Source organism: Neolamprologus multifasciatus, chromosome 3 (genome assembly GCF_963576455.1).
Source record: "Neolamprologus multifasciatus chromosome 3, fNeoMul1.2, whole genome shotgun sequence".
In the NCBI taxonomy this organism is placed as follows: Eukaryota; Metazoa; Chordata; class Actinopteri; order Cichliformes; family Cichlidae; genus Neolamprologus; species Neolamprologus multifasciatus.
Window position 1 is genome coordinate 41,481,455 of NC_140441.1, and position 22,606 is coordinate 41,504,060.

At 38.5% G+C, this 22,606-nt stretch overlaps 3 protein-coding genes across 5 annotated transcripts; all 3 read left to right on the forward strand.

Moving 5' to 3' along the window:
- The first annotated feature begins 124 nt into the window (after positions 1 to 124).
- LOC146523233 (uncharacterized) lies at positions 125 to 3,496 on the forward strand. 2 transcript variants are annotated; one of them, XM_085145875.1, is made up of 6 exons: positions 125 to 494; positions 1,330 to 1,509; positions 1,604 to 2,311; positions 2,496 to 2,621; positions 2,706 to 2,749; positions 2,846 to 3,496. In XM_085145875.1, the coding sequence occupies exons 2-6, from the start codon at positions 1,455 to 1,457 to the stop codon at positions 2,966 to 2,968; spliced, it is 1,056 nt and encodes a 351-aa protein (XP_085002001.1). In that variant the 5' UTR covers positions 125 to 494; positions 1,330 to 1,454; the 3' UTR covers positions 2,969 to 3,496. The 2 variants fall into 2 exon arrangements, with proteins under 2 accessions (XP_085002001.1, XP_085002006.1); XM_085145880.1 differs by having other exon boundaries at positions 267 to 494; positions 2,849 to 3,493.
- Positions 3,497 to 9,316: 5,820 nt separating this feature from the next.
- LOC146523234 (uncharacterized) lies at positions 9,317 to 13,365 on the forward strand. Its single transcript, XM_085145891.1, has 5 exons — positions 9,317 to 9,517; positions 9,627 to 10,334; positions 10,432 to 10,557; positions 10,650 to 10,693; positions 10,784 to 13,365. Exons 1-5 carry the CDS (start codon positions 9,463 to 9,465, stop codon positions 10,901 to 10,903), a joined length of 1,053 nt encoding a protein of 350 aa, XP_085002017.1. The 5' UTR covers positions 9,317 to 9,462; the 3' UTR covers positions 10,904 to 13,365.
- Positions 13,366 to 17,037: 3,672 nt separating this feature from the next.
- On the forward strand, positions 17,038 to 21,256 carry LOC146523235 (uncharacterized). 2 transcript variants are annotated; one of them, XM_085145854.1, is made up of 6 exons: positions 17,038 to 17,128; positions 17,243 to 17,326; positions 17,597 to 17,944; positions 18,023 to 18,127; positions 18,206 to 18,240; positions 18,333 to 21,256. In XM_085145854.1, exons 1-6 carry the CDS (start codon positions 17,074 to 17,076, stop codon positions 18,450 to 18,452), a joined length of 747 nt encoding a protein of 248 aa, XP_085001980.1. In that variant the 5' UTR covers positions 17,038 to 17,073; the 3' UTR covers positions 18,453 to 21,256. The 2 variants fall into 2 exon arrangements, with proteins under 2 accessions (XP_085001980.1, XP_085001970.1); XM_085145844.1 differs by having other exon boundaries at positions 17,243 to 17,944.
- The last annotated feature ends 1,350 nt before the right edge of the window (positions 21,257 to 22,606 follow it).

The following is a 22,606-nucleotide window of genomic DNA, read 5'->3' on the forward strand; positions in this document are numbered from 1 at the left end:
TTGACCAATTTTGGCACACCTTGGACACCGTATAAGAGTATGGAACAGCAGAAATTATTTAATTTCATTAACATGCCTAAAAATGTTTGTTTTTAAAAAAAATATTTTTGAAGAATTAAACACACATTCACAGGCAGCGTGCCCTTTCTGCCATGCGCATGGAAAGGTTAAACAGCCTCTGGTGCTTTAAACTCTGAGGAGCTGTAGCTTCGGCTTCTATTGGACGATTTGTGTGATTGACACCTCTTTTTAATCATTTGAGCCAATAGAATCACAGTAATGATGCCACGTTCACTTCACCTCGATCGACAGAATTTGCAAGACCAGACCCCACGTGACCCCAAATTTATGATACGCGGCATCTGTCCAGTCACGTGTCCATAACTGGGCTTAAAATGGTGATTATTGATGGAAGTTGTTCTGATGCATTGTGTTACCGCAGCCATTATCCGGAACTACAGCAGCTACTGGTTACAGCGGAGGAAACCAGTCTGGTAAGCAAATTTCTGTCTTAGCACATTTGTCGTCTTCTTTTGCTGCTGGTTTAGTGAATTTTGAAACTCGCTGTTTTGGAATCGGTGAGAACTAAGATAGCTAATTAGCCATTGTTTACATTGTTACATGAAGTCTGGAGAATTCTTGGCTCAGTTGTGTGTGTTTAGAAGACTTTTGCTCATTTACTTAACTGCTCTTTTAATCATCTCTTGTTTTCACTGTGCTTGGTAGAAATGGTTTATATTAGCATTTAGCTGAGATTCTAAGGTTTCTGTGTCAACACACGTGTTGATGTTTCCATAAAAGGCTTGACGTCATGGAGGGTTACATACCTCTTGAGCTCCACTGACCCCGGTACCGGGGTTGTTGGGGCTTAAGAGGCTGGCTTATCTCAGTCAGTCAAAGCTACCAGTGACTTATCAAATCCAGTTTAAAAGAATCAAGATGTTGACAGTCAAAATACTTAACTTGAGAATTTACAATGGGACTTTGCTGTCTAATGGATAATGTCACGCTAAATCAATCTTTTATATAAAATCTATGGGATAAAAAACTGGAAACTGTTTTTTTTTAGTTCACTTTTACAGACGGGTTGTTTAATGTCTTGCAATGTGTTGCTGATGCCTAGAAATATACTTTCACAGGATAAGCCATGTATATAATTACTGACTGCAGTTATTCTGTAAAACAATATGATGTTAATTCTAGTGCCAAAGAACTCTGCTTTCTATTCTAATATGTTGCATAAAGGTCAATTATTTATAAGTGATTTGAAAAAGTGTCAGAAGCCTTAAAGTACGTCATATAGTTTCATCCAACTGATTCTTCTTATAGAGCTAAGATTGCTTCTGTAGGTGGATGTGATCATCTACCCTCCTGGCCAATGAGAACAGTCTTGTGTCTGAAGAGAGTGAGGATGTAGAGCAGTGCTTTTCACTCAACACGGCAATTTCAACAAGATGACACCTCCGAAGCTTGTCTTCTATCTGACATGCCTCTTCTTGGTGGAATTTAGTAAGTTGCATTTTATTTAAAAAACAAGAACAACTATTTATGTTTTAAATGTATCATTCTGGTTCAAAATAATTCTGCTCTTTACCCCATTTAGCTCAGATGAATCATTTAAAACAACCCAGAAATTTACATCAAGAGAAAGGATTGATATCTGCTAATGTTGGAGAAACGTTGATTTTGCGATGTTTTCATGACAGTGATGCTGCAAAGTATTACTGGTACAAGCAACTACTGGGGCAGAAGCTACAGCTTATTTCCAATACCTATAAATTTGACAAAAATGGAACTTTTTATGATGAGTTCAAGGACAATCCACGCTTTACACTGGAAACTGATGTGGGTATAAATCACTTACAAATTTCCAACGTACAAATCACAGATACAGCAACTTACTTCTGTGCAAGTGGTCTTTCATTTGTGTTTGAATTTGGAGAGGGTACCAAAGTCATTGTAAAGAGTCAAGGTTTGAGCATCAAAGCTTTAGTCCAGCAGTCTGCTTCTGAAACCATCCAGCCTGGAGGCTCTGTGACTCTAAACTGTACAGTACACACTGGGACCTGTGATGGAGAACGCAGCATTTACTGGTTCAGAAAAACAGAAGAATCTCAACAAACAGGACTTATTTACACCCATGGAGGTGGGAATGATCAGTGTGAGAGAAAAACTGAAACACAAACTAACACCTGCGTCTACACCCTGCCGATGAACGGTCTGAATGTGTCTCATGCTGGGATCTACTACTGTGCTGTTGCCTCATGTGGACACATATTGTTTGGAAAAGGGACAAAACTGGACTTTGAACGTGAGTAACGTCAAGGCTAAGCTTACTAAAAATACATTAGATCCCCCCCAACAGGGAATGGGACAAAGTTGGACTTTCAAAGTGAGCAGATTTTCTACCAGAAATGGTCTGATTTTACTCAGTAGTAGTTATTTTAACTTTGTAAAAACAGTTTAAGTTGTGAACTTGTTTTCACGTTTTACAGGGAACGTGGACTCAATGGGTTTGGTGTATTTTTTGGGTGGTGCTTTGATATTCGTCATGATTCTTTCTGCCTTTCTGGCTTTCCTGATATGCAAGATGAATGGGAGAAATTGCAGCGAATATTCAGGTACAGTGTATTTTCATTGTTAAAAGCTTAATCTCTATTTTCTTTTTTGGTAAAAATAACTTTTTCTTTAACTTTTACCTTCAGAGTCTCATGTAGGACAGTCATCTCCCCAAACAACCAATGCAGAGGTAAATAGCACTGGAGTGTAACTTTCACAAGCTCAAATCTTCCAGTACAATGCACATGAGAAGCAGTTACAGTGTATTAATATATTATTTTGTTAGCAGGGTTACAACGATGCAGACAGCCTGCATTATGCTGCTTTACGTGTAAACAAGACAAAACAATCAAGAAGACTTAAGGATGACGCCATGAGTGAATGTGTGTACTCCAGTGTAAAGCAATGACTGTCTTTTGCTTTCTTTATAGTTGTTACAGAGAAGTACTTGTACAATTTTGATTTTAAAAATGGTTTCTGAGTCTTTTTTTTGTTTGTTTGGAATTTCATGGTGGATATCCTAATATCATTCCTTTATAGTGATTTATAGACTTGACAGATTAAATATATCACATATTTCTTCATTTTGATGCATTTCATATAAAGCTCTGAAATTCTTGCCATGTGTTTAATCACAAAATAAAGTAAATGTCATTATGAAGAACTTGAGCGCATGCGTGTTTACTTCTTTTGGGTATCTGGTTGCTCCCTGTGTATCGTACAGTACATGTGACAGTCCTCACTTATCCCAGACCAGCAGTGGAATTAGGAGATGGCTGTGGCCAGAAAAGCTGCCAATAATTATTGGAGGATTTTTACACTTTAACAACTCTAAATACTGCACATGTAGTTTAAACATCAAAAGTTTGTTGTTGTGATTTTGTTTCTCTATAGGTTATTATCACTAGTCTCGGATTTTGCTTTCAAAGGAACTGCCAGGTGCTGACAGTGAAACACACTTCATTAGGTGATCAGTAAGTGTGACCACCTCTACAAAGCCAAAAACATTCAGTTAGCATATGAAATGTTCATGAGAACATAATCACAAAAAACAGACCAAGTTTAAGTTTTTTGAAGGGTTGCCAGGAAAAAAAGTCCCTTTTAAAAGGAACCCATCTGCGTAGGATATTTTTGGGAAGTTGCATTAGAACAAACAACATGTCTTGTACAATAATTTCTATTAGACCGAGTAAGTCAAAATGGATGTGTTTGGCACAACACCACAGTCATTGAAAACCAAACATAGCATCAGCACACCTGGGAATAACTGTCAAGTTGAAGGGGTGTTGATTATTTGAGGAGGATGGGGGGTGGGTGGGGGGGGGGGGTGTCAATGTCAGGGGTGTCCAACAGCTAAAGCTTGGCTATAACTGTATTATGCAACAGGACAGTGACCCAAACATAGCAAATCTACAACGGAACAGCTAATGACAGAAGAATCAAGGTTTTGCAAGAGAGAAACGCATGAACTGTGATGAACTAAAGCAAAATTGTAAGGAAGAGTGGGCCAAAATTTCTCCACAACAGTGTGAGAGACTGATTCAGAAAGTATTTGCTTCAAGTTATTGCTCTTTGTGAGTCTTGGAGCTTACTTAAGTTGTAGGACTGTGGGAGAAAGCTGGAGTACCCAGAGAGAACCCACACAAACACAAGGAAAACATGCAAACTCCACACAGAAAGACCCTGGTCGGATGGTGGAATTGAACTCTGGACTTTCTAGCTGTGAGGCAAAAGTGCTAACCAACATGCCGGTGGCATAGGTGCAAGTCCTCATACAATGTACATTACATATATTTATATATATATATATTGTAAAAGTAGTCAAAACAAATGACATCAACAACAGCACGGTGTCATTCCTGCTTTTTTCCCTGTAACAACAGCACGGCGGATAACAGTCCGTGAACAGTCGCCTTTTTGTTCTCGCTAACCCTCTACATTCTACCATCTACAAATGCCATGGTGTTCATGTCATCCCGAAAGATATGAACATCGAGGGTAAAAACAAAGGAGACTGCTACCGGGCTTTAATCCGCCGACCGCCATGCAGAAAAAGACGCTGAAATTATGTTCTCTATGCATTTAGACGTTCCCCTTACTTTGGCTAAACATTGGATTGAAACTTCAATGTGACAGTGACACCAAGTAGAATTATGTACATGTTGCATAGCCCCAAATATTTCTTTTTCAAAGCCTGCAGTGAAGAGAAAGGTTGGTGATGAGCACAGACAATTTCAGGAAAAGTGAGAAATGCAGTATTTCTCTGTTGAGCACAGCAGCGTGTCATATTTGCACAGAGAAAGTTGCGGTGCACAAGGAATACAATTTGAATCGTCATTACACAACTAGACATGCTACGGTGTATGCAAAATACCAGGGAGACGAGAGAGCCAACCAGGTTGCCAATCTTAAAACATCTACTGAGGCTACAAGATTTCTTCAAGAAAACAACCAAAAAGAATAATGCAGCAGTGAAAGCTAGCTACGTGGTTAGTGAGATGATTGCTAAAGCAAGAAAGCCATTCACAAAGGTGAATTTGTCAAAAAGTGCATATTGCAGGCTGCAAATATAGTCTGTCCAGAAAAGAAAGGTCAGTTTAGCAACATCAGCCTTTCTGACCTGTCAAGTGACATTTAAGACCAACTGTGCGAGAAAGCCAAATGTTTCAATGTTTCAGTCACTCTTGATGAAACCACAGATATCACAGATACTGCTCAGCTCGCAGTGTATGTCCGAGGTGTTGATAACTGCTTTGAAGTGCAGAGTACTTGCTTACAGCAATTCCAATGCATGGCCAGACCACCGCTCAGGAGATATGTCACAAGCTGTGTGATGCCATGGAAGAGGTTTGTTGGAATAACAACTGATGGAATGCCATCAATGACGGGGAGGAAAAATGGACTGGTAAGGAAGATGTGGAGGAGGCTATTTCTCTGCACTGCATTATCCATCACCAGGTCCTTTGCAGCAAACGCCTGAAGTTTGACAAAGTGATGTAAACATTGCGAAATGCATCAACCAAATCAGATCCAGGAGCTTAAAACACTGAAGGGTTCCGTGCTTTTTTAGAGGAAGTGGGGTCACAATATAGGATGTGCTCTACTTCACTGAAGCACAATGGCTCAGCAGGGGAAACGTATTGAAAAGATTTTTTGGAGTTGAAAGCAGAAGTGAAAGCCTTAACGAAGAAAGATGGAGTGGCTTTTCCTGTGCCAAGTGATCCCAAATGGCTCGTAGACTTAGCTTTTCTTGTTGATATCAGATATAAGCTTAATGTACTGAACAAGAACTTACAAGGCCATGGGGCAACTTGTCCATGCTGCCTATGACAACAAGAAAGCATTCTCCACAAAACATGTGTTGTGGAAAACCCAGCTCTCTCAGACGTTCCTGACATTTCCCAGCATTGCAAGGCACCTGTGGATGCAGGCACACCATTCAGTGGTGAGAAGTATGTTGATGTCATTTTGAGGCTACAGGAGGAATTTGATCACAGATTTACAGACTTCAAGATGCACAGAGTCACATTTCAAATTTTTGCTAGCCCCTTCTCCTTTGATAATGATGCCCCTTCTGTGCTTCAAATGAAGCTCATTAAGCTGTAGTGCAACTCAAAGTGAAGATCAGGGAGGTGAGTGGAAAAGCCGACTAGCTTGGGCATTTCTTGAGAGAACTGACCCCTAGCTTCCTTCGGCTTTCCTGAATGTTCAAGCGGCCCATGTGCCTTTTTAGAAGCACGTACTTCAGCGAAAAGCTCTTCTCCACCTTGAATTTCAATAAGTCCAAGTACAGGACCAGACTTACTGATGAACATCTTTAAGACATACTGAGGGTCTCAACTGCTTCCTCCCTCAGGCCAAACCTCTCTTGACATACCTACCCGGTCGTTAAGTGATGACCTGACGAATCCTACTTCCGGGCCTAAAGTAGTCTGCGTTTAATATGGCTTTTGTGTTGTTAACATGTTTAATGTTTTGTATTTTCTTCTATTTAATCTCAAAAAGCTCCTAAAACAGTCAGTGATGACTGTTGACCTCCCTCGGCTTTTATTACCGCTAATCATTTATTTAAGCTCAGTTTTTAAAACCTTAGGATGTAACTACAGCCCAGCCCATGCAGCAGTATATGAATGACTAACCTCATATTGTGGATGGATTATCTCAGTTGTTCTCCTGGCTGAAGTTTGGTCCTTTTACAGCATCCTGTCATGGGATTACATTTGTTGCTGACCACCGAGAACACTCACGTTTACTTTTATCGAGTGGAAAAAAAAAGTTAGCTTGTTTATATTATGCTAACATAGCTGTGTCGCTAGCGGTCATGTAGCACATCATTATACACCAGCTAGCCAAACTTCAGTAACCCTACAAACGTCACTGCTGTTTAGTTTTCTGTCTTCATTTATGTTGGAAGTGATAACAGAGCTGTACGTTTTAATTTGTTTCCAAAACCCCGCAGTCAGGACATGCTATATTGTATTTAGATAGAAGCTAGCGAGCTAACTTCCTGCTAACGTCTAACTCCGTTAAATGTCATAAATTCCGTTTTCATGGATGCCTGGATGTTAAACTCAATTGTTACACCTGGTAGAGCAGAACACTGATCATTTTATTAAAGATGAAAGACTTTAGACAGTTTTTCAACTCTCAGTAATGCCATAGTGATCGTTTGATATATGGACCTGCAGCGGAGTTTAGGTCCAGACACAGCTAGTGAGGTCAGACTTAACGACCGGATATGACATTAAAGCTTGGTTGGCCCTGTCGGTCTCTCAGGTACGGGGCCTTCTCTATCGTGGCTCAAAAATTATGGAATAATTCGCCCCGGCACGTTAGAGAGGGCCCTTCATTGTCCACTTTTAAATCGCGTCTCAAAACCCACTTTTATTCTTTGGCTTTTAATCTCAGTGAGACTTAGTTTCAGTTGAAATTAAATTAGTTATTTAATTAATTCTTTTTTCTTTCTTTTATTTGCCTTTTATTTATATGTTCTGTAATTTTATTTTATGGTTCCAATGTACAGCACTTTGTGTCAGCTGTGGTTGGTTTAAAGTGTTTTATAAATAAAGGTAATTGATGGATTGATTGAAAATGTGGCTGGACTATGTGAAAGGAAGCCCTGCCAGGTCTCTAGCTGCAAGGAGTAGGCGAGACACGTTCAGATGAACAGTTCATGTTCTTCACTGTTCCATTCAAAAGAAGGTTAAAGGTTAAAGAACTGTTAATACAGACATTTGAATCTGAATACAGCAAATATAGAAGACTGAAGAAACACAACTTATTAACTCTTAATTTGTTCATTTATTTTTGTCTTATAGATAATAGATTTGAGACTATGGGAATTTTTTAACAATACTTTTCTTGTGGAAAACCTTATGCAACACAGCCTCAAGCTGACTGTTCCTTCAGCGGCCCCCACCTAAATTGAGTTTGAGACCCCTGATATAGATGAAATCCAACCACCTCTTATAAATAACGCTTCTTCTACAGAAATGTCTTGACTTAACTGTCTCACTGACAAACCTCTACCAGAAGACATTAACACAGCTCTACTCACCATCCCCAGTACCAGTATGACAGAAACCATTGAGCGTGCCACTGTCACACCTTAATACTATTAACATTTGGGTATAAGATCAAAAAAGCATGTAAAGATAACCTTCCATTCAAAAAGAAGGTTGGAAGCCAAAATCAGGGAAGCCCAGGACGATGTTTACTGGCTGCAGAAGGGTTTAATGAGAGACAGATCCTCTGTGGTTAAGAAGGAGAACAAAGTGTCCATAACTAAGTCTCTAGAATCTGACAAACACAGGCACACAGCTCTGGCTACTGGGCTGAGGAAACACAAGATAAAATCATTTTAAAATACTCATTCAAATTGGATAGCTTTCAAGATGAACCATAATAATCAAGTGCTCTACAGCTACGAGCTTTGACTTGCATCAGTGTGAATGCAGAAAAGAAGAAGTGGTCACCACACCAACATCTTTCCCCTCATATGTTTGTTTTCAAACTCTGTCAGTCTCTGTCTGTGCAGCAGCTCATGTGGTTTTTGTGCAGGATGTAAAGGTAGTTCCACACCCACATAAATACACCATTAGCACCTTTAAACATGCCACCAAAAGTGGTGGATTTTCAAGTATCGTAAGAGTAATATTTACATCAATGAAGAGAACATTTGTGTTCCAATGAGCAAAAATAAAAAAGAAACCAACAAAAATAAATCTAACATAACATCCAAGTTCCTTGGCAAATAATTTAAAACTATTCAGCTGATGAAATCACATCCCTTGAATTGCATTACCATTACGACTACTCCCATTATACCTATGCACATTTGGAGGTTTTGTGTGTGGGTTGTGTTTGTACCACTATCTTACTGGCCTAACACAGCTTTTAGTTCCCTGTTGCTCAAAGCAAAGAAAAAACAACACATTTCAAAGCATTTCTATAAAAATAACTGAGTTTCACATAAAATTTAAAAGTGAAATAAAAGATTAATTTGAAAAGTATTTGGGATGCATATCCAAACAATGATTTCAATTTGTGATTTAAAATTTTCAAATACGTTGGTCTTTCTGCTTTAATAAGCCATTTGGACAATTACAATGCACACTCTAAATATTCATGTTTCAGTGCCAAATACTGAACTAAATTAAACTAATGACATTAATGCAATTTTCCTTAGTGAACATATACTGCACCAGTCAAGAGCCTCAATGCTCTTCATATATACTCATGATATTACAAACTTTACACCATAGGTGGTTGTGAACATGTGATTATGTTTCCACAGTAGGACGTACAGTGTCACTGTAGACTGGCCAATCAAGATCAGTCTTGGGTCTTCAGAGTGGAGAAAGCATCAAGATTTTTTTCATTTGACACAACGATTTGAACACAATGACACCTGCAAAGTTTGTCTTTTATCTGACATGTTTGTTCCTGGGGAAAATGGGTAAGTTCTGTTTCTGTTCTTTTTAACATCTCTTCAAGTTTTCACCTCTTAAGGAAATGAATATGTTGAACTGACTCTTCAGTTGCTTTTATTTTGATTTTGATTTTAGTCCAGAAGACCCATCTGCAACCACAGGCATCTGTTAATCAAGAAAAAGATTTTATCTTAGCTGATCTTGGAGAAAATGTTAGTTTGCATTGTTTCTATGAAGGTGACGATTCAGCGTGGATCTTGTGGTATAAGCAAACTCTGGGACAGAAACCGAGGCTAATCTCTACGTTCTACGTGTACGATACAAAAATCACTTTTCATGATGAATTCCAGAACAACCCACGGTTCACACTCGATACAGAAAACAGAAGAAATAACTTGAAAATTTCAGATTTGAAAATCAATGACTCAGCTACTTACTACTGTGCATGCAGCTATAGATTTGTGTTAACTTTTGCAGAGGGTACCATTGTCAAAGTAAGGGAGGCAGGTTTGAAAAACCCAGCTTTAGTCCATCAGTCAGCATCTGAGAGCATCCAGCCAGGAGGCTCTGTGACTTTGAACTGCACAGTACAAACTGGGACCTGTGATGAAGAACACAGTGTTTACTGGTTCAAAGAAACAGAAGCATCTCGTCCAGGACTGATTTACACTTATGGCGGCAAAAATGATCATTGTAGGACGAAAACTAACCCACAAGCAGACGCCTGTGTCTACAACCTGCCAATGAAGGATCTGAACATGTCTCATGCTGGGACCTACTACTGTGCTGTTGATTCATGTGGACACATAGTGTTCGGAAACGGGACCAGATTGGATCTCAGCCGTGAGTACTGAAGAGTCATTTACAGTCAATTCTGATCCCTTTTTGTGAGAAGATAAGACAAGCTAAAAATCTCTTTCCGATGACCGGCTAACTGCAGGTGAGGCAGACTTTCTTGTCTTGGTGTACTACTTGAGTGGAGCTTTGGCATTCAGTATCATCCTGGTTCTCCTACTGGTTTTCTCAGTATGCAAGACAATGAAGAGAAACAACTGCCTTTGCCCAGGTATGTGGTACTGCTTGTGCCTGATAGCTTAAATTTGTTATGTTTATCTTTTAGCCTTTGGATCTTAGTATTCTTTTGTCTTTGACTATTAGAGTCTCGTGCACGATTACCAACTCCTACAACAACAAATTCAGAGGTAAATCAAATCCCAGTTACTTACTAATAAACAATGCTAAATTTCTGTAAAGGAAATATCTCAAATGACTTTTGCATATTTACTTGACAGGCTCGTGAAGATGCAGACAGCCTCCATTATGCAGCTTTAAGTGTTAAGAAACTTAACAAGTCAAGAAGACAGAAAGACAACAGCAAGAGTGAATGTGTGTACTCCAGCATAAAGCAGTAAATATGGACATTTCAACATTTCAATGTCGAGCAGACAAAACAATTCTACATTCTGTTCAATACAATTTATGACCAGTACTAACATTCTAGCCCAATTGCAACTGGAAAATTGGGTGAATGCATGTCCTGCTTGTCTTGTCATCCATATTCCAACAGGATTCATTGGCAGTTACTTGAGGAATGATTACTTTTAAATACATATACATTTCTGAACAGTATGTATTCGTTTTACTAAATATTTGATCTCAAGGTTGTAAAAAAAACTGCATGAATGAAGTTTCCGTGCCAGACTACAAACAAATTGCAAGGTTTCAGTTTTATTCTCTTTTTTTGAACCAATGTGTTTGAGTTTAGGCATTCACATTTAGTAAAAAACCAGCAGATAGATCTGTAGATCTTTTTCATTTTATCTCTGTCAGTGCAACATCAATGATCTTGTGTTTTGAGCCAGTGTGGCTACTTCAGGTACTATACAGATTAGTACCAGAGCCAATCTAGGAATTTGCTGCAATCAATTTGAAGCTATAGCAGAGCATTGTCAAGAGATAGGTCACAGCAAATAGAAGATGAACCAGTAAAATGATTATATACACCTTTTTCTAAAAAAATATACTGGTGGCTACCAGTGCAATCCCTCAGCCCCCTACTAGATGTATTGTATAAATTTGAAAATACCAAGTGACATTCTTCTTGAATCACATTCCCAACACTTAGAAAAACCTGATCTTTGACCTTGACCTGTAGGTCAAGCTCACTGAATTCTAAGTTCTTAATTTATGGTGTTCACAAGAATTTAAGAACACATTCCCCCTGACCTCACAAATATTCAAAGTCATCCAAGAATTTTAGTAGAAAGGAGTGATTATGTTCATAAGATTTTCAGTAAATCTGACCTCTGATCTTGATCAAGCTCGACAGGATTCCAGAGTCGTCTCTATCTTCTAAGCCGACTGAGGTCTCTACAGTGAAAATACCAAATAACAAAATTCTCATTTTAAAGTAAAATGTCAATCATATACACATAGTTTCTCTCTATGTCCTGGATATTTATAATTTAGCTATTTGTATTTATTATAGCTAGTTCTTATATTTTGTAAACTTTGTAATATATTGTATTATTTAATTTAGCATGTTCACATGTTCAGCATGTTATTGTTCTTATTGTCTTGGAGCAACTGTAAATACATACTTTCCATAGGGATTAATAAAGTATTCTGATTCTGAATAGCCTGTCCCACCTTGCAGCTGCAAGAGAAGTACTTGCAGCTACTGACAGGTACCAAAAAGAGAGAGAGAGTATTACTCTGATATTAGCATTTTTACATTGGCTGACAGTTAAATGCAGAGTTGATTTTAAGGTTCTATTAGTTGTTATTTAATCTCTCCAATGGCTTGGCTCCTGGTATGCATGTCTATATCTATACATACATGAGTTGCTTTTAACCCTTTAAGACCTATCATAGAACCAAGTTCGCCAGAGCTTATCTTTATATTTTTACATGCTGTAGTGCCATTTTTGGGAGCAAGTTGTTATACGTCAACCGTCATAGCCCAAATTTTAATAATATGTAAGCATTAAGTCCATAATAAGTTATAACTACATAAATTGCAAAAAAGTGCAATAAAGTACAAAAAAATTTAAAACTACATTTTCCGCGAAATGACATCACTTTCGGTTTCGGGCAGTTAATGGCGGACATGTGATAGTTTGCGCTGACGTCTATTCCAACTAGGAAGTGTTATGAACAGCGGATCGGATCTGCAAAGCGTGTTTCTGAAATATTATGTTTTTGTTGCTGCAAGTGCTTTTTATGCAGTTTTTTGCAAAGCCACGTGTGGAAGGAAACTATGACTTTGGACAAGCTGATGGCATAAAATGTAAAACTCCGGTTTCATATGCAAAAAAAATTATTGCGTTAGCCTGTGAAGGTTCTCAGTCATCCAGGTCATTGTAGTCAAAGGAGCTTTCAAAGAAAAGCGTCTGGACTTCTTTAAGTTGCTTGAAGACATTGAGAAGCTTCTTCAGTTCTAAGGTCAAATGGTAGGGAGTCCCAGATTTAAACCTAGTGGGAGTATCCCCCCCAAAGAGGGACAAAACGACCCCCTGATGATCCTCTAATCACATGAGCCAAGGTGTGAAACTGGGTGTGGGTCCCAATCAGCCAGGGTTTCAGGTGAGCTCATTGTGAAACCTGGCCCCACCTTATCATGCAAATTCCTGAGGTCAGATGGCCCAGGATGTGAGTGGGCGTTAAGGCGTCTGGGGAGGAAACTCAAAACTGGATTATAGATGGCAGACAGTTGGTGTCGTAAACCACCACCTCTGTTCAAAGATGGTCGCTCACAGTGGACATAGATGCTTCTTTCACTCCTCTTTCAAACCATCTGTCCTCTCTGTCCAAAATGTGAACATTGGCATCCTCGAAAGAGTGACCTTTGTCCTTTAGATGCAGATGGACTGCTCAGTCTAGCCCTGTGGAGGTGGGGCATGATAAGGTAGGGGCCAGGTTTCACAATGAAACTGGATGAGAGGTGAAACATCTTCAAGCAACTTAAAGAAGTCCAGACGCTTTTCTTTGCAAGCTCCTTTGATTATTGCGTTAGCTTACATGGTTCTACAGGTATTTAAAAATAGTTATGCAAAACGGAGCGTGCCCGCTCCGACCGGCTTTAAAGGGTTAACTTGTGATTTCTGAGGAATTTATCCTTAGCAACAGAGGCGACTCTGGGGCGGTCCCTATGTGAGCCAGTTTCATCGTAGCCCTTGATGGTTTTTGTGACTGCACTTGGGGACACATTCAAAGTTTTAGGAATTTTCCAGACTGACCAAACTTAGGGTCTTAAAGTAAAAATGGACTGTCGTTTCTCTTTACTTTATCTGATTGGTTCTTGCCATAATATGAATTCTAACAGTTGTCAAATAGGGCTGTCAGCTGTGTACCAACCTGACTTCTGTACAACACAACTGATGGTCCCAACAACATTGAGAAGGCAACAAATTTCACAAATGAACGCTGACAAGGCACAAATGTGAAATGAAGCCATTTGCGAGAAGGCCAAGGGTTTTCAGTGCTGTCAACAAAGCAAAGGGTGGCTACTTTTGTTCTAGTACCTTAATATTATGGGTTTTTAATTAGTTGTAATAATTCCTTGAGTTTTGTTTTTTTTATCTGATTCCCTGACTTTCCCATTAAATCTCAGCCTCTGTGTTAGATATTCCCTTGTTGGTTACTTCCTGTTTTATTTTGATAGCCGTACGTACCTTGTACTGAATAACTTCCCATGTCTCATTATCCCTGATTTGCTACTGCTGTGCATTCATCCTATTTCCCCTAACCTCATTACTTTGTGTTTGTTTTTTCCTTGTATTTTTTCTGTTTTCCCTTGGATTATTCTGAACGTTTATCCTGAACAGACAGTGATAAAAGCTTATTTTGTATTTCACTCCATCTTTAGTTCTGCATTTATTCCATTGAAACTCAATGCCCCCAGTAATGGGGGAGAGAGGGAGAACATCTGGAATGTACCACCAGATCTGTTATTTAAATATAGCTGTGTGATATTCAGAGAAATGTCAGAATCTCAACTAAAAGCTAAAAAAAAAAGTCACAAAACACAGCTACTGTAAAACAGTAAATGGTTCAAGAGCAGGTAAATGATGTAAACACAAAGCGCAAATCACACGATCATGCCACAGGGTGCTGAAAGCAGAAATCTCACAGATTTATAAACTGCTGGTTTCATCACTTTCTGAACTAAATTCATTGAACCACCTGCAAGAGAAGACCAACACTTAGGGATGGGTATCGTTTAGGTTTTATCTGATACCGGTGCCATACGGTACTTTTGAAACGGTGCCGGTGCTTAAACGGTGCTCAAACCGGTGCTTAAAGAATGGAGAACACAAACTTTGTCCTAAAACCTCTCATGTTCAGCTGTTTTGTTTTTTTTTTGTAAAAAGATAACAATGTTAGCCTTTTCTGCAGCTATGGGGCATATATGGTATCACTCTTGGCTGGAAGCAGTGCTTAAACAATGGAAAAAACAAACTTTGTCCAAAAACCTCTCATGTTTAGCTGTTTTCCACTTTTTCTTTGGTCATTTTAGCCTTTTTGGCCAGGGTGAAGGGAGCATCTGCCGTCAAACAAGAAGACAGCCGCATGTAGCTACGATGATGTTTGCTAGTTCACCTTACATGCATTAATGTAATAACGTGGTTAGCCTACTCAACGTAAATTACACACGAACAACATTAAGCTACTCACGCAGAGAAGAACGGCTGCTGCTGCCATCATCATGCGTCATCATTTCTGCTACACTGGCAGGGCTAGGGGCCAGGACTCTACTCTTCGGGTTTTTGGGGGATGTTGCTAACTCCGGGTCCGATAGCAGGCACCACACCTGCAGTAGATGTGCACGGTGTGAGGTCTCGCAGCAAGCTATCAGCGCATTTCTCGACTTTTAAAAAAAACGCTATGCGTCGCCAGGTGTTTCATCAGATTTGAGGTGTTACCTCTTTTGCACAGTATCACAGTATCAGCTTAAAGCACTTGTTGCAGGCTGCTGAGTTTGCATCTTTTGCTGTGAAGTACAGCCAGACTTTTGACCGCTTCGTCTTGGGCATTTTTAATCTGTAGCTCTGCTCTAAAAGAACGTATGTACCTGGACCCGCCTACTATCCTCGGAAACGTAAAATGATTGGCTAGAATCTAAAGTGTATCCCAGTTCAGGTGTGTGCGCTGCTTTTCGGTCTGGTTACTACCGTTTATTTCAGAACCAGTGCCATCATGACACCAGATACCGGTACCCATCCCTACCAACACTAGACTTCACATTTAAGGAACATTGTAATGAATTCCCTCTTAGTTTTGCTGTCTTGCGGCCAACTTCACCCTGGCTACTTAAGCTGGAGTTTTCACAAAGCGCCAAATCCCTGCACCACATGTAGTTTCAAAGCTGTTCCATTTGTGATTCATGCTTAAACTCACCTCAGTGTGTTTTGCTCAGCTGCTGTGAGAAGTACTGTGAAGACCGGGTTGGATTTGAGATACTCAAAAGGGATTAAAAGGAGTTGTGTGAATACCCCAGGTTTTCCCCAATACAAGACAAATTGCACATATTCTTTTCTTTTTCAGACATGTCTGTTACTATTTGTCAAAGTTCAAACAACCTCTGTAATGTAGCTTTGAGTTCAAGTCATCCAACTAATCGAGATCAGAAGAGGAATTTTACTCTAGCGCAAAGATTCAAACCAGAGCTTTATGTTTTTGTTGTTGTTGTTAAGAATCTCATTAGAGATGCATCGTGAAGTTGGAAATATTCTTTTGATATTGGTCTTTAAATCGTGGTTTTCGGTCTAAAGATAAGATCTCTTTAAGCTTAGACAGGCTTTAGTATTGTGTAACTACTTGGCCATATTATCTATTGTGTGATCTTTGTGGTTACAAGCGGGAAATGACCTGATTCTGAAATTAAAAAAAAAAAAAATCGTAGAAACTGACTGAAATCATACGTTCTTTCCTCTGTCAGTGCACAGCCATTTACTGTTTTTGACAGGATGTTAAGTATTATGCAGACACAAAAATGTTTTAGAGGCACTCAAAAACACCAATATAAACATCAGTGTATAAAGTGAATATAAGTTCATATTTAGATTATTATGTCAGCAGTATAACATCAAATTCTGGAGTTTTTAAACAAACTACTTGTTTTATGCTGCAAACTACACTATATGAGTAATTTGTTTTTCTATATAAATTTCCTAAGGATATGCTTCCCCAAGGCCAATGGCCAGTTTAACAGTGATACAGATATTGTCCCAAAAAATCCATCAATTTTCATTAAATTCTTTTTGGCAACTTTTGCAAAATCCACCACCTTCACTTTACTTTTTTATTGTTCTATTCTAGGCTGTAGAACGTAAATGACAGTTACTATGCTCTTTCACCCTTTTTAAAAATGTTGTGCTTAATAGGCATCTCACAATGTCAGCATTTATTATTAGAAAAACAAAACGTGATACTATTGTTTCCAGTGAGCACGTTGCATTTCCTAAGTAGCACATACAGCGCAGCGTCACATTTAGTCGGCCAATCAAACACAGTCCTGCCTATAAAAAGTAGAAAAGAGGGTTTTTTCCTTCCTTTTTTTCACACAGCAATTTTCTGCGCAATGGCTTTTTCACTGCTGGCTTTTTATTTTGCAATACTGTTATCGAGGACTCTGGGTGAGTTGTGTGCTTGTAGGTTCATTTCTCCTCTCTAAGAATATTGAATTCTTTCACGTTTGCCTTACATTTGCTTTATTTTATATTTCAATTCTGCTCATTTGACTGATCTAGAGCTGTCCTCATCTGGTCATCAGAAGAGCGCTTTTGTGTCACGTGAAACGAGAGACAACTTGATTTTGAAATGTTTCTACGAAGGTGAGGTTGCTGCAAGGCTTTACTGGTATAAACAACCTCTTGGACAGAAACCAAAGCTCATCTCTTACTCCTACATATATGAAAAAAATAACACATTTTTTGGCGAATTCAAGAATAATCCCCGCTTTTCACTGGATACTGAAAATGGCAAAAATCACTTGATGATCGGAAATTTACAAATTTCAGACTCAGCGACTTACTACTGTATGACCTCTTATTTATACAGATTAACATTTTCAGAAAGCATTACTGTTATTGTTAACGATGCAGAGTCAAACGTCCAAGCTGTGGTCCAACAGTCAGCTTCTGAGATCATCCAGCAAGGAGACTCTGTGACTCTGAACTGTACGGTACACACTGGGACCTGTGATGAAGAACACAGTGTGTACTGGTTCAAAAACTCAGACGAATCCCATTCTCAGTCCCATCCTGGACTCATTTACACACATTGGGGTGGGAACGATCAGTGTGAGAAAGAAGCTAAGACACAAACACACACCTGTGTCTACAACTTGCCAATGAATAACCTGAATCTGTCTCATGCTGGGACCTACTACTGTGCTGTTGCCTCATGTGGACACATACTGTTTGGAAATGGAACAAAACTGGACTTTGAACGTGAGTAACATTAAGACTGAGTTTACTAAAACCACAGTAGGTCCCACCCAGTTGTCTAAACTGTCTGACTTCATGCAGATAATGTTTTCTGGAGCGGCACCTTTGCAGTCATCTCCATCCTGAGTGTATTGCTGGCTTTCTCGGTGTGTGCGATCAGCAAGAAATGCATCTGCAAATCTCCTGGTAACTAATGTTTAGTTTTTTTTAACCTGCAAACTATTCCAGAATTATAAATATAAGAAACTTTTGTTGTTCTTGTAGAATCGCAAGCAAGTCTCCCCAAAGCAGATGCAACGGTGACGTATTACCAGTAACTATTCAATTACCATTTTTCTACGCAAAAGTCAATCTGTGGACATATTTTTATTAATAAGTATTTTGTTGCCAGGCTTTCCAAGAGGCAGAACGACTCTATTTTCCATCTTCAACTGTCAACCTGCGCAACAGATCAAGAAGTCAGAAGGATCACACCTGGAGTGAATGTGTGTACTATAGTGTAAAGCATTAGTACGCAGAGAAGACACAGTGTTTAAAATGTAGTTTTTCTTTTTTATGTTGGGTCATGTTCACAATATATATTTTTTTTGCTAGTTAATCACATTTGTAACGTCACTGTAGTTTGAAGCTAAAGATGGAATAATGAAGGAATCATGAGAGACAAATGTCAGTATTCACTTCTTTTTTAATCCTCATTCTCTGCCAACAGTCTTTTAATTTTTTATTTTATTTTTGTAAATTTAATGTTTTTGAAGATCAGTAAACATAATAAAGACTAAAAGACCTTTAAGCTTGAGACAATATCTGTGTGCCATTTCAATTCAGTGATAACATGTCTTATTATTGTGATTATTATTATTGTGTATGAGAGAATTAAGCCAAGCTTGTCTCTTCAAGAGAACAGATCATGAAATGCAGTAATTCTGCTGCCAAGTTAAGTATAGAAACTAGACTTAATCTGTTATCCTAAATACATAAGGTGGCAGGGAAATGAAATGGGATGGCAAAATGAAAAGTCTTTTCTTTACACATACGGATGTGTAGTTTTTTTTTATTTAGAAATAATTTACATAAAATGGCACAAATCTGCACTGTCATGAATAAATTTTTGACTGAAAATTTAAACCTAATTTTTCATATTTATTGGGTTCCAGGGTATAATTGGCCATTTTGACTACTTTTAATTTTACCTTCATTTTTCACCATTAAAAGCTATTTATATGCCCTTGTTTGGTATCAGTCTTTTCAGCACAAACTCACATGCCTGAATCTGCTGTTATTCTTTTCATTTTGACATACTGTATTAGCACAATTGATATAAATCTTAAATTTTAAAAACTTATGCTCCAATTTTAAGTTCTATACAACTATTGCCCCCAAAATGCAGCCAATACGTAGCACTGCACATGTTTCGTACAGGATAGTTAATTTAAATGCCCGTCATAAAGTAATAACTAGCTCTGAGCTGTGTTTAATATTAATAAGTCCTAAAGTACGACTACATTGTATTTTCAGTTTTTCCTCCATTTTGCTTTAGATTGCAACTTAGCTTGCAAAAATAATTACGTAAATAGATAGCACCTAACCTTTTCTCTAGATCTCATGGTGAATACTCTCACTAACACAAGTCTCTTGTTCCCAACTTCACTGATTTTAAAAGTAGTTAAACCTGTACTGGGTTGGGTGTGTAAAGGAGGATTACGGTAAATATTTGTTGTCAATACAACTACTTTTTGCTGGTACATGGCAAGGATAACTTCATCAAGATTTAGGAAGGTATGCCATGTGAGAGGTCACAACTGAATCTCTTGCAGAACAAATGATCAGGGGTAATATGCTGAAATGAGGAGAGGTTGTTTCAGCAAAAGAATATACCCAGTCGAATAATGCGAACTATTTACCAGTTATGTCGATTGCAAGTATTTGTGGATATCAAATTGGAATTTTGCATTAGGGAAACGACATGCTTATTATTACTGCACTGAAAAAAAGGGATTGGCCAGCTCTTGGATTTACGTAAGCATCTTGCGTGTATTTAACACAATTGCCTCATGCTTTAAAGTTAAGTGTAACTATATAGTGTAGAAACTACATAATATGCAGAGAGGGTAGATTAAATTGTTCATATCATGTTCAAGTGAAGTAAGTCAATAATATAGCAATGTTAAATCCCGCGACACTGCACGGGATTTCAGTCTCGCACTCTTTGGATCGTGGTTTCAGGAAGGCATCCATCTCAGTCAAGTCGAGCAGCCACCTCTACTTTTTTTGGTATACCAAAAAAAGTAAATTGGGTGGTTGTTACATTAAAAAAGTCTACCTTGTAATTTGAACACAATAATTTCATGTTTCTATGAACGTAATTAAATCATGTAGGATTTGCATGGAATTCAAAAACTTAATTTGTTCCTGTTGAGATGACAGGATACAATCTAGTAAGAGTGGTTAGTTGCTGAACTCATGAAATTCACAAGATCGCACAAGATTTCAAACTGCAGGAAAATCACTGGAGTTATAAGAGGCAGAGAACTACACACACCACGTGCATGCTATTGCTATTTATTGTGGATTAACCTGTCGAGGACAAAAACAAAAAAATTCTGCATCAAATACAGGAAATCATAGCTTTCCTGTATTTCCTAGATTGTTGGCATGCTGGTTAGTGCTGTTGCTTCACAGTAAGAAGGTCCTGGGTTCAAATCCACATTCTGGCTAGTTTGCAGTGGCTTCTCTCTGGGTATTCTGGTTTCCTCCCACAGTTAAAAGTCATGCAGTTATTAGAGTTAGGGTTAACTGGTGATTCTAAATTACCCGTGAATGTAAGTGCACGTGGTTGTTTGTTTCTATGTGATAGACTGGTGAGCTGTCCAGGGTGTACCCTGCCTCGTAACCTATCACTTCAGGGTTATTTCCCAGCCCTCCTGCAACCCGGAGGATGGTAGTCATTGTAAATCCATTCAATTTTTATGGTAACCAGACTGTAGATTTTGTTGAACATTATGTAATATGAAGACAACATGTAGTATTTAAGTGACCAAGTAGTATTGGGGTAAAAGTTATTGAATAGTGTTGAAATAAAATGACAAAATTGTGAAGGATTAAAATATTCCAAGAGCTCAACTTACTTCATCTGAACATGTTTCAATCGTGTTTTATGAACACAAAATGCACAGGTTTACTGAATATGAATAAGTTGTGTTTATTTAACTCAGTTGTTTAGGTTTCTGCCAAAGCAAAACATTTGTGTGCAACAAATGTCCACTATTGAATCAAGTAAATCCAACATGGCCTTTTTTTCAGTGTGGCAGGTACAAAGACAGATTCTTATGAAGTGGTATCAACCGGTCGCAGCAGATGGCCCCGCCCCTCCCTGAGCCTGGTTCTGCCGGAGGTCTCTTCCTGTTAAAAGGGAGTTTTTCCTTCCCACCGTCGCCAAAGTGCTGCTCATAGGGGGTCATATGATTGTTGGGTTTTTCTATGAAGCGCCTTGAGGCGACTTTTGTTGTGATTTGGCGCTATATAAATAAATAATAATAAATAAATAAAATTGAATTGAATTGAATTGGTATGACTGCTTTGTTTGGGCAGAGAAGGATTTGTTTATGAGGCAAGAACTTGGGGAATAGGAAGATGCATTAGGGGACAACATTTTTCAAGTAGGGCTAGTTGAGAGTGAGGAACATTAGCATGGATTTAGGGGGAAAAAGTCCATGTTGAGGTGGAATTGCATAAGAAAGAGTGAAGCACTTCCAGTAATGTAACTTATAGTCTAAAGTGCTTTGATTGTTAAAAAAGATTAAACTGTTTATGGCTAATAGAGGATGGGGAATGCCTGGATGTGTGAAGAAAAGCAACAAAACTGTGGTCTTAAAAGGTGACCCAAGTTCAGGCATGTGGTCTGACAGCAGAGTCAGTTAAAATAGGACAAGGAGAGCTGACAAATTATTGTCAATTGAAGGACAATAAGATCATTGACAGACACCTTTGACACAAATTGAAAATGTCTTTGCTGTAAACATTTGAGTCTATGACAAACAGGCACAGAAAGCTAAAAGTGGGTGCATCCTGTCAAACACAGTGCCTTTTACCATTTTTCTGTTTAGACGTGTCAGTGCAACGGCCTTTGTGGTTTCAGCAGGATGTGTTGTTACGCTCGCACATACATCACGACCTAAGGTCCACTTGCTGTAAACACCCCAAAACTTAAGTTTTCCACAGGTCTTGTTTATTTCACGCTGCAACTCATGAGCTCAGAAACCTTTTATCCAGAATGCAAAACCATTATTGAAAATGATGCATGATAATCATTATTCAAACAGCAGTAGAGTAAAGAGTAAAATAACATAAATTACAAATGTTACATTGCATTCCTGCAACTTAAGAGCAAAGATATTATAATACTGAATGTAAAATACCAAAATCCTGTGTGAAAGTATTCATGTCGATATTCCTAATGATCTCTTACTGGGCCCGTGTGCTACTGTTTTCTGGTTAACCCTACTGTTATCCACAATGAGCTCAATTCGATTATTACTCATCACATCTCAAATTAAATGTGTTTCACAGCATGGTATATCCTAAAAATGAGAATCAACTGTTACAATGAAAAACACATCATTATTGGATCAGAGCAGCTTCTTCTTTGATCCCATTTATACAGTATAA

What these genes read in the sequence shown, in the direction of transcription:
- LOC146523233 (XM_085145875.1), top strand. Translation starts at nt 1,455, where the DNA reads ATGACACCTCCGAAGCTTGTCTTCTATCTGACATGCCTCTTCTTGGTG. An exon ending in GACAAAACTGGACTTTGAAC is followed by an intron (nt 2,312 to 2,495) that starts GTGAGTAACGTC and finishes CACGTTTTACAG; the next exon opens with GGAACGTGGACTCAATGGGT. An exon ending in CCCAAACAACCAATGCAGAG is followed by an intron (nt 2,750 to 2,845) that starts GTAAATAGCACT and finishes TTATTTTGTTAG; the next exon opens with CAGGGTTACAACGATGCAGA.
- LOC146523235 (XM_085145844.1), top strand. Translation starts at nt 17,074, where the DNA reads ATGGCTTTTTCACTGCTGGCTTTTTATTTTGCAATACTGTTATCGAGG. An exon ending in ACTGTTATCGAGGACTCTGG is followed by an intron (nt 17,129 to 17,242) that starts GTGAGTTGTGTG and finishes TGACTGATCTAG; the next exon opens with AGCTGTCCTCATCTGGTCAT. An exon ending in TCCCCAAAGCAGATGCAACG is followed by an intron (nt 18,241 to 18,332) that starts GTGACGTATTAC and finishes TTTTGTTGCCAG; the next exon opens with GCTTTCCAAGAGGCAGAACG.
- LOC146523234 (XM_085145891.1), top strand. Translation starts at nt 9,463, where the DNA reads ATGACACCTGCAAAGTTTGTCTTTTATCTGACATGTTTGTTCCTGGGG. An exon ending in AAACAACTGCCTTTGCCCAG is followed by an intron (nt 10,558 to 10,649) that starts GTATGTGGTACT and finishes TTTGACTATTAG; the next exon opens with AGTCTCGTGCACGATTACCA. An exon ending in CTACAACAACAAATTCAGAG is followed by an intron (nt 10,694 to 10,783) that starts GTAAATCAAATC and finishes TTTACTTGACAG; the next exon opens with GCTCGTGAAGATGCAGACAG.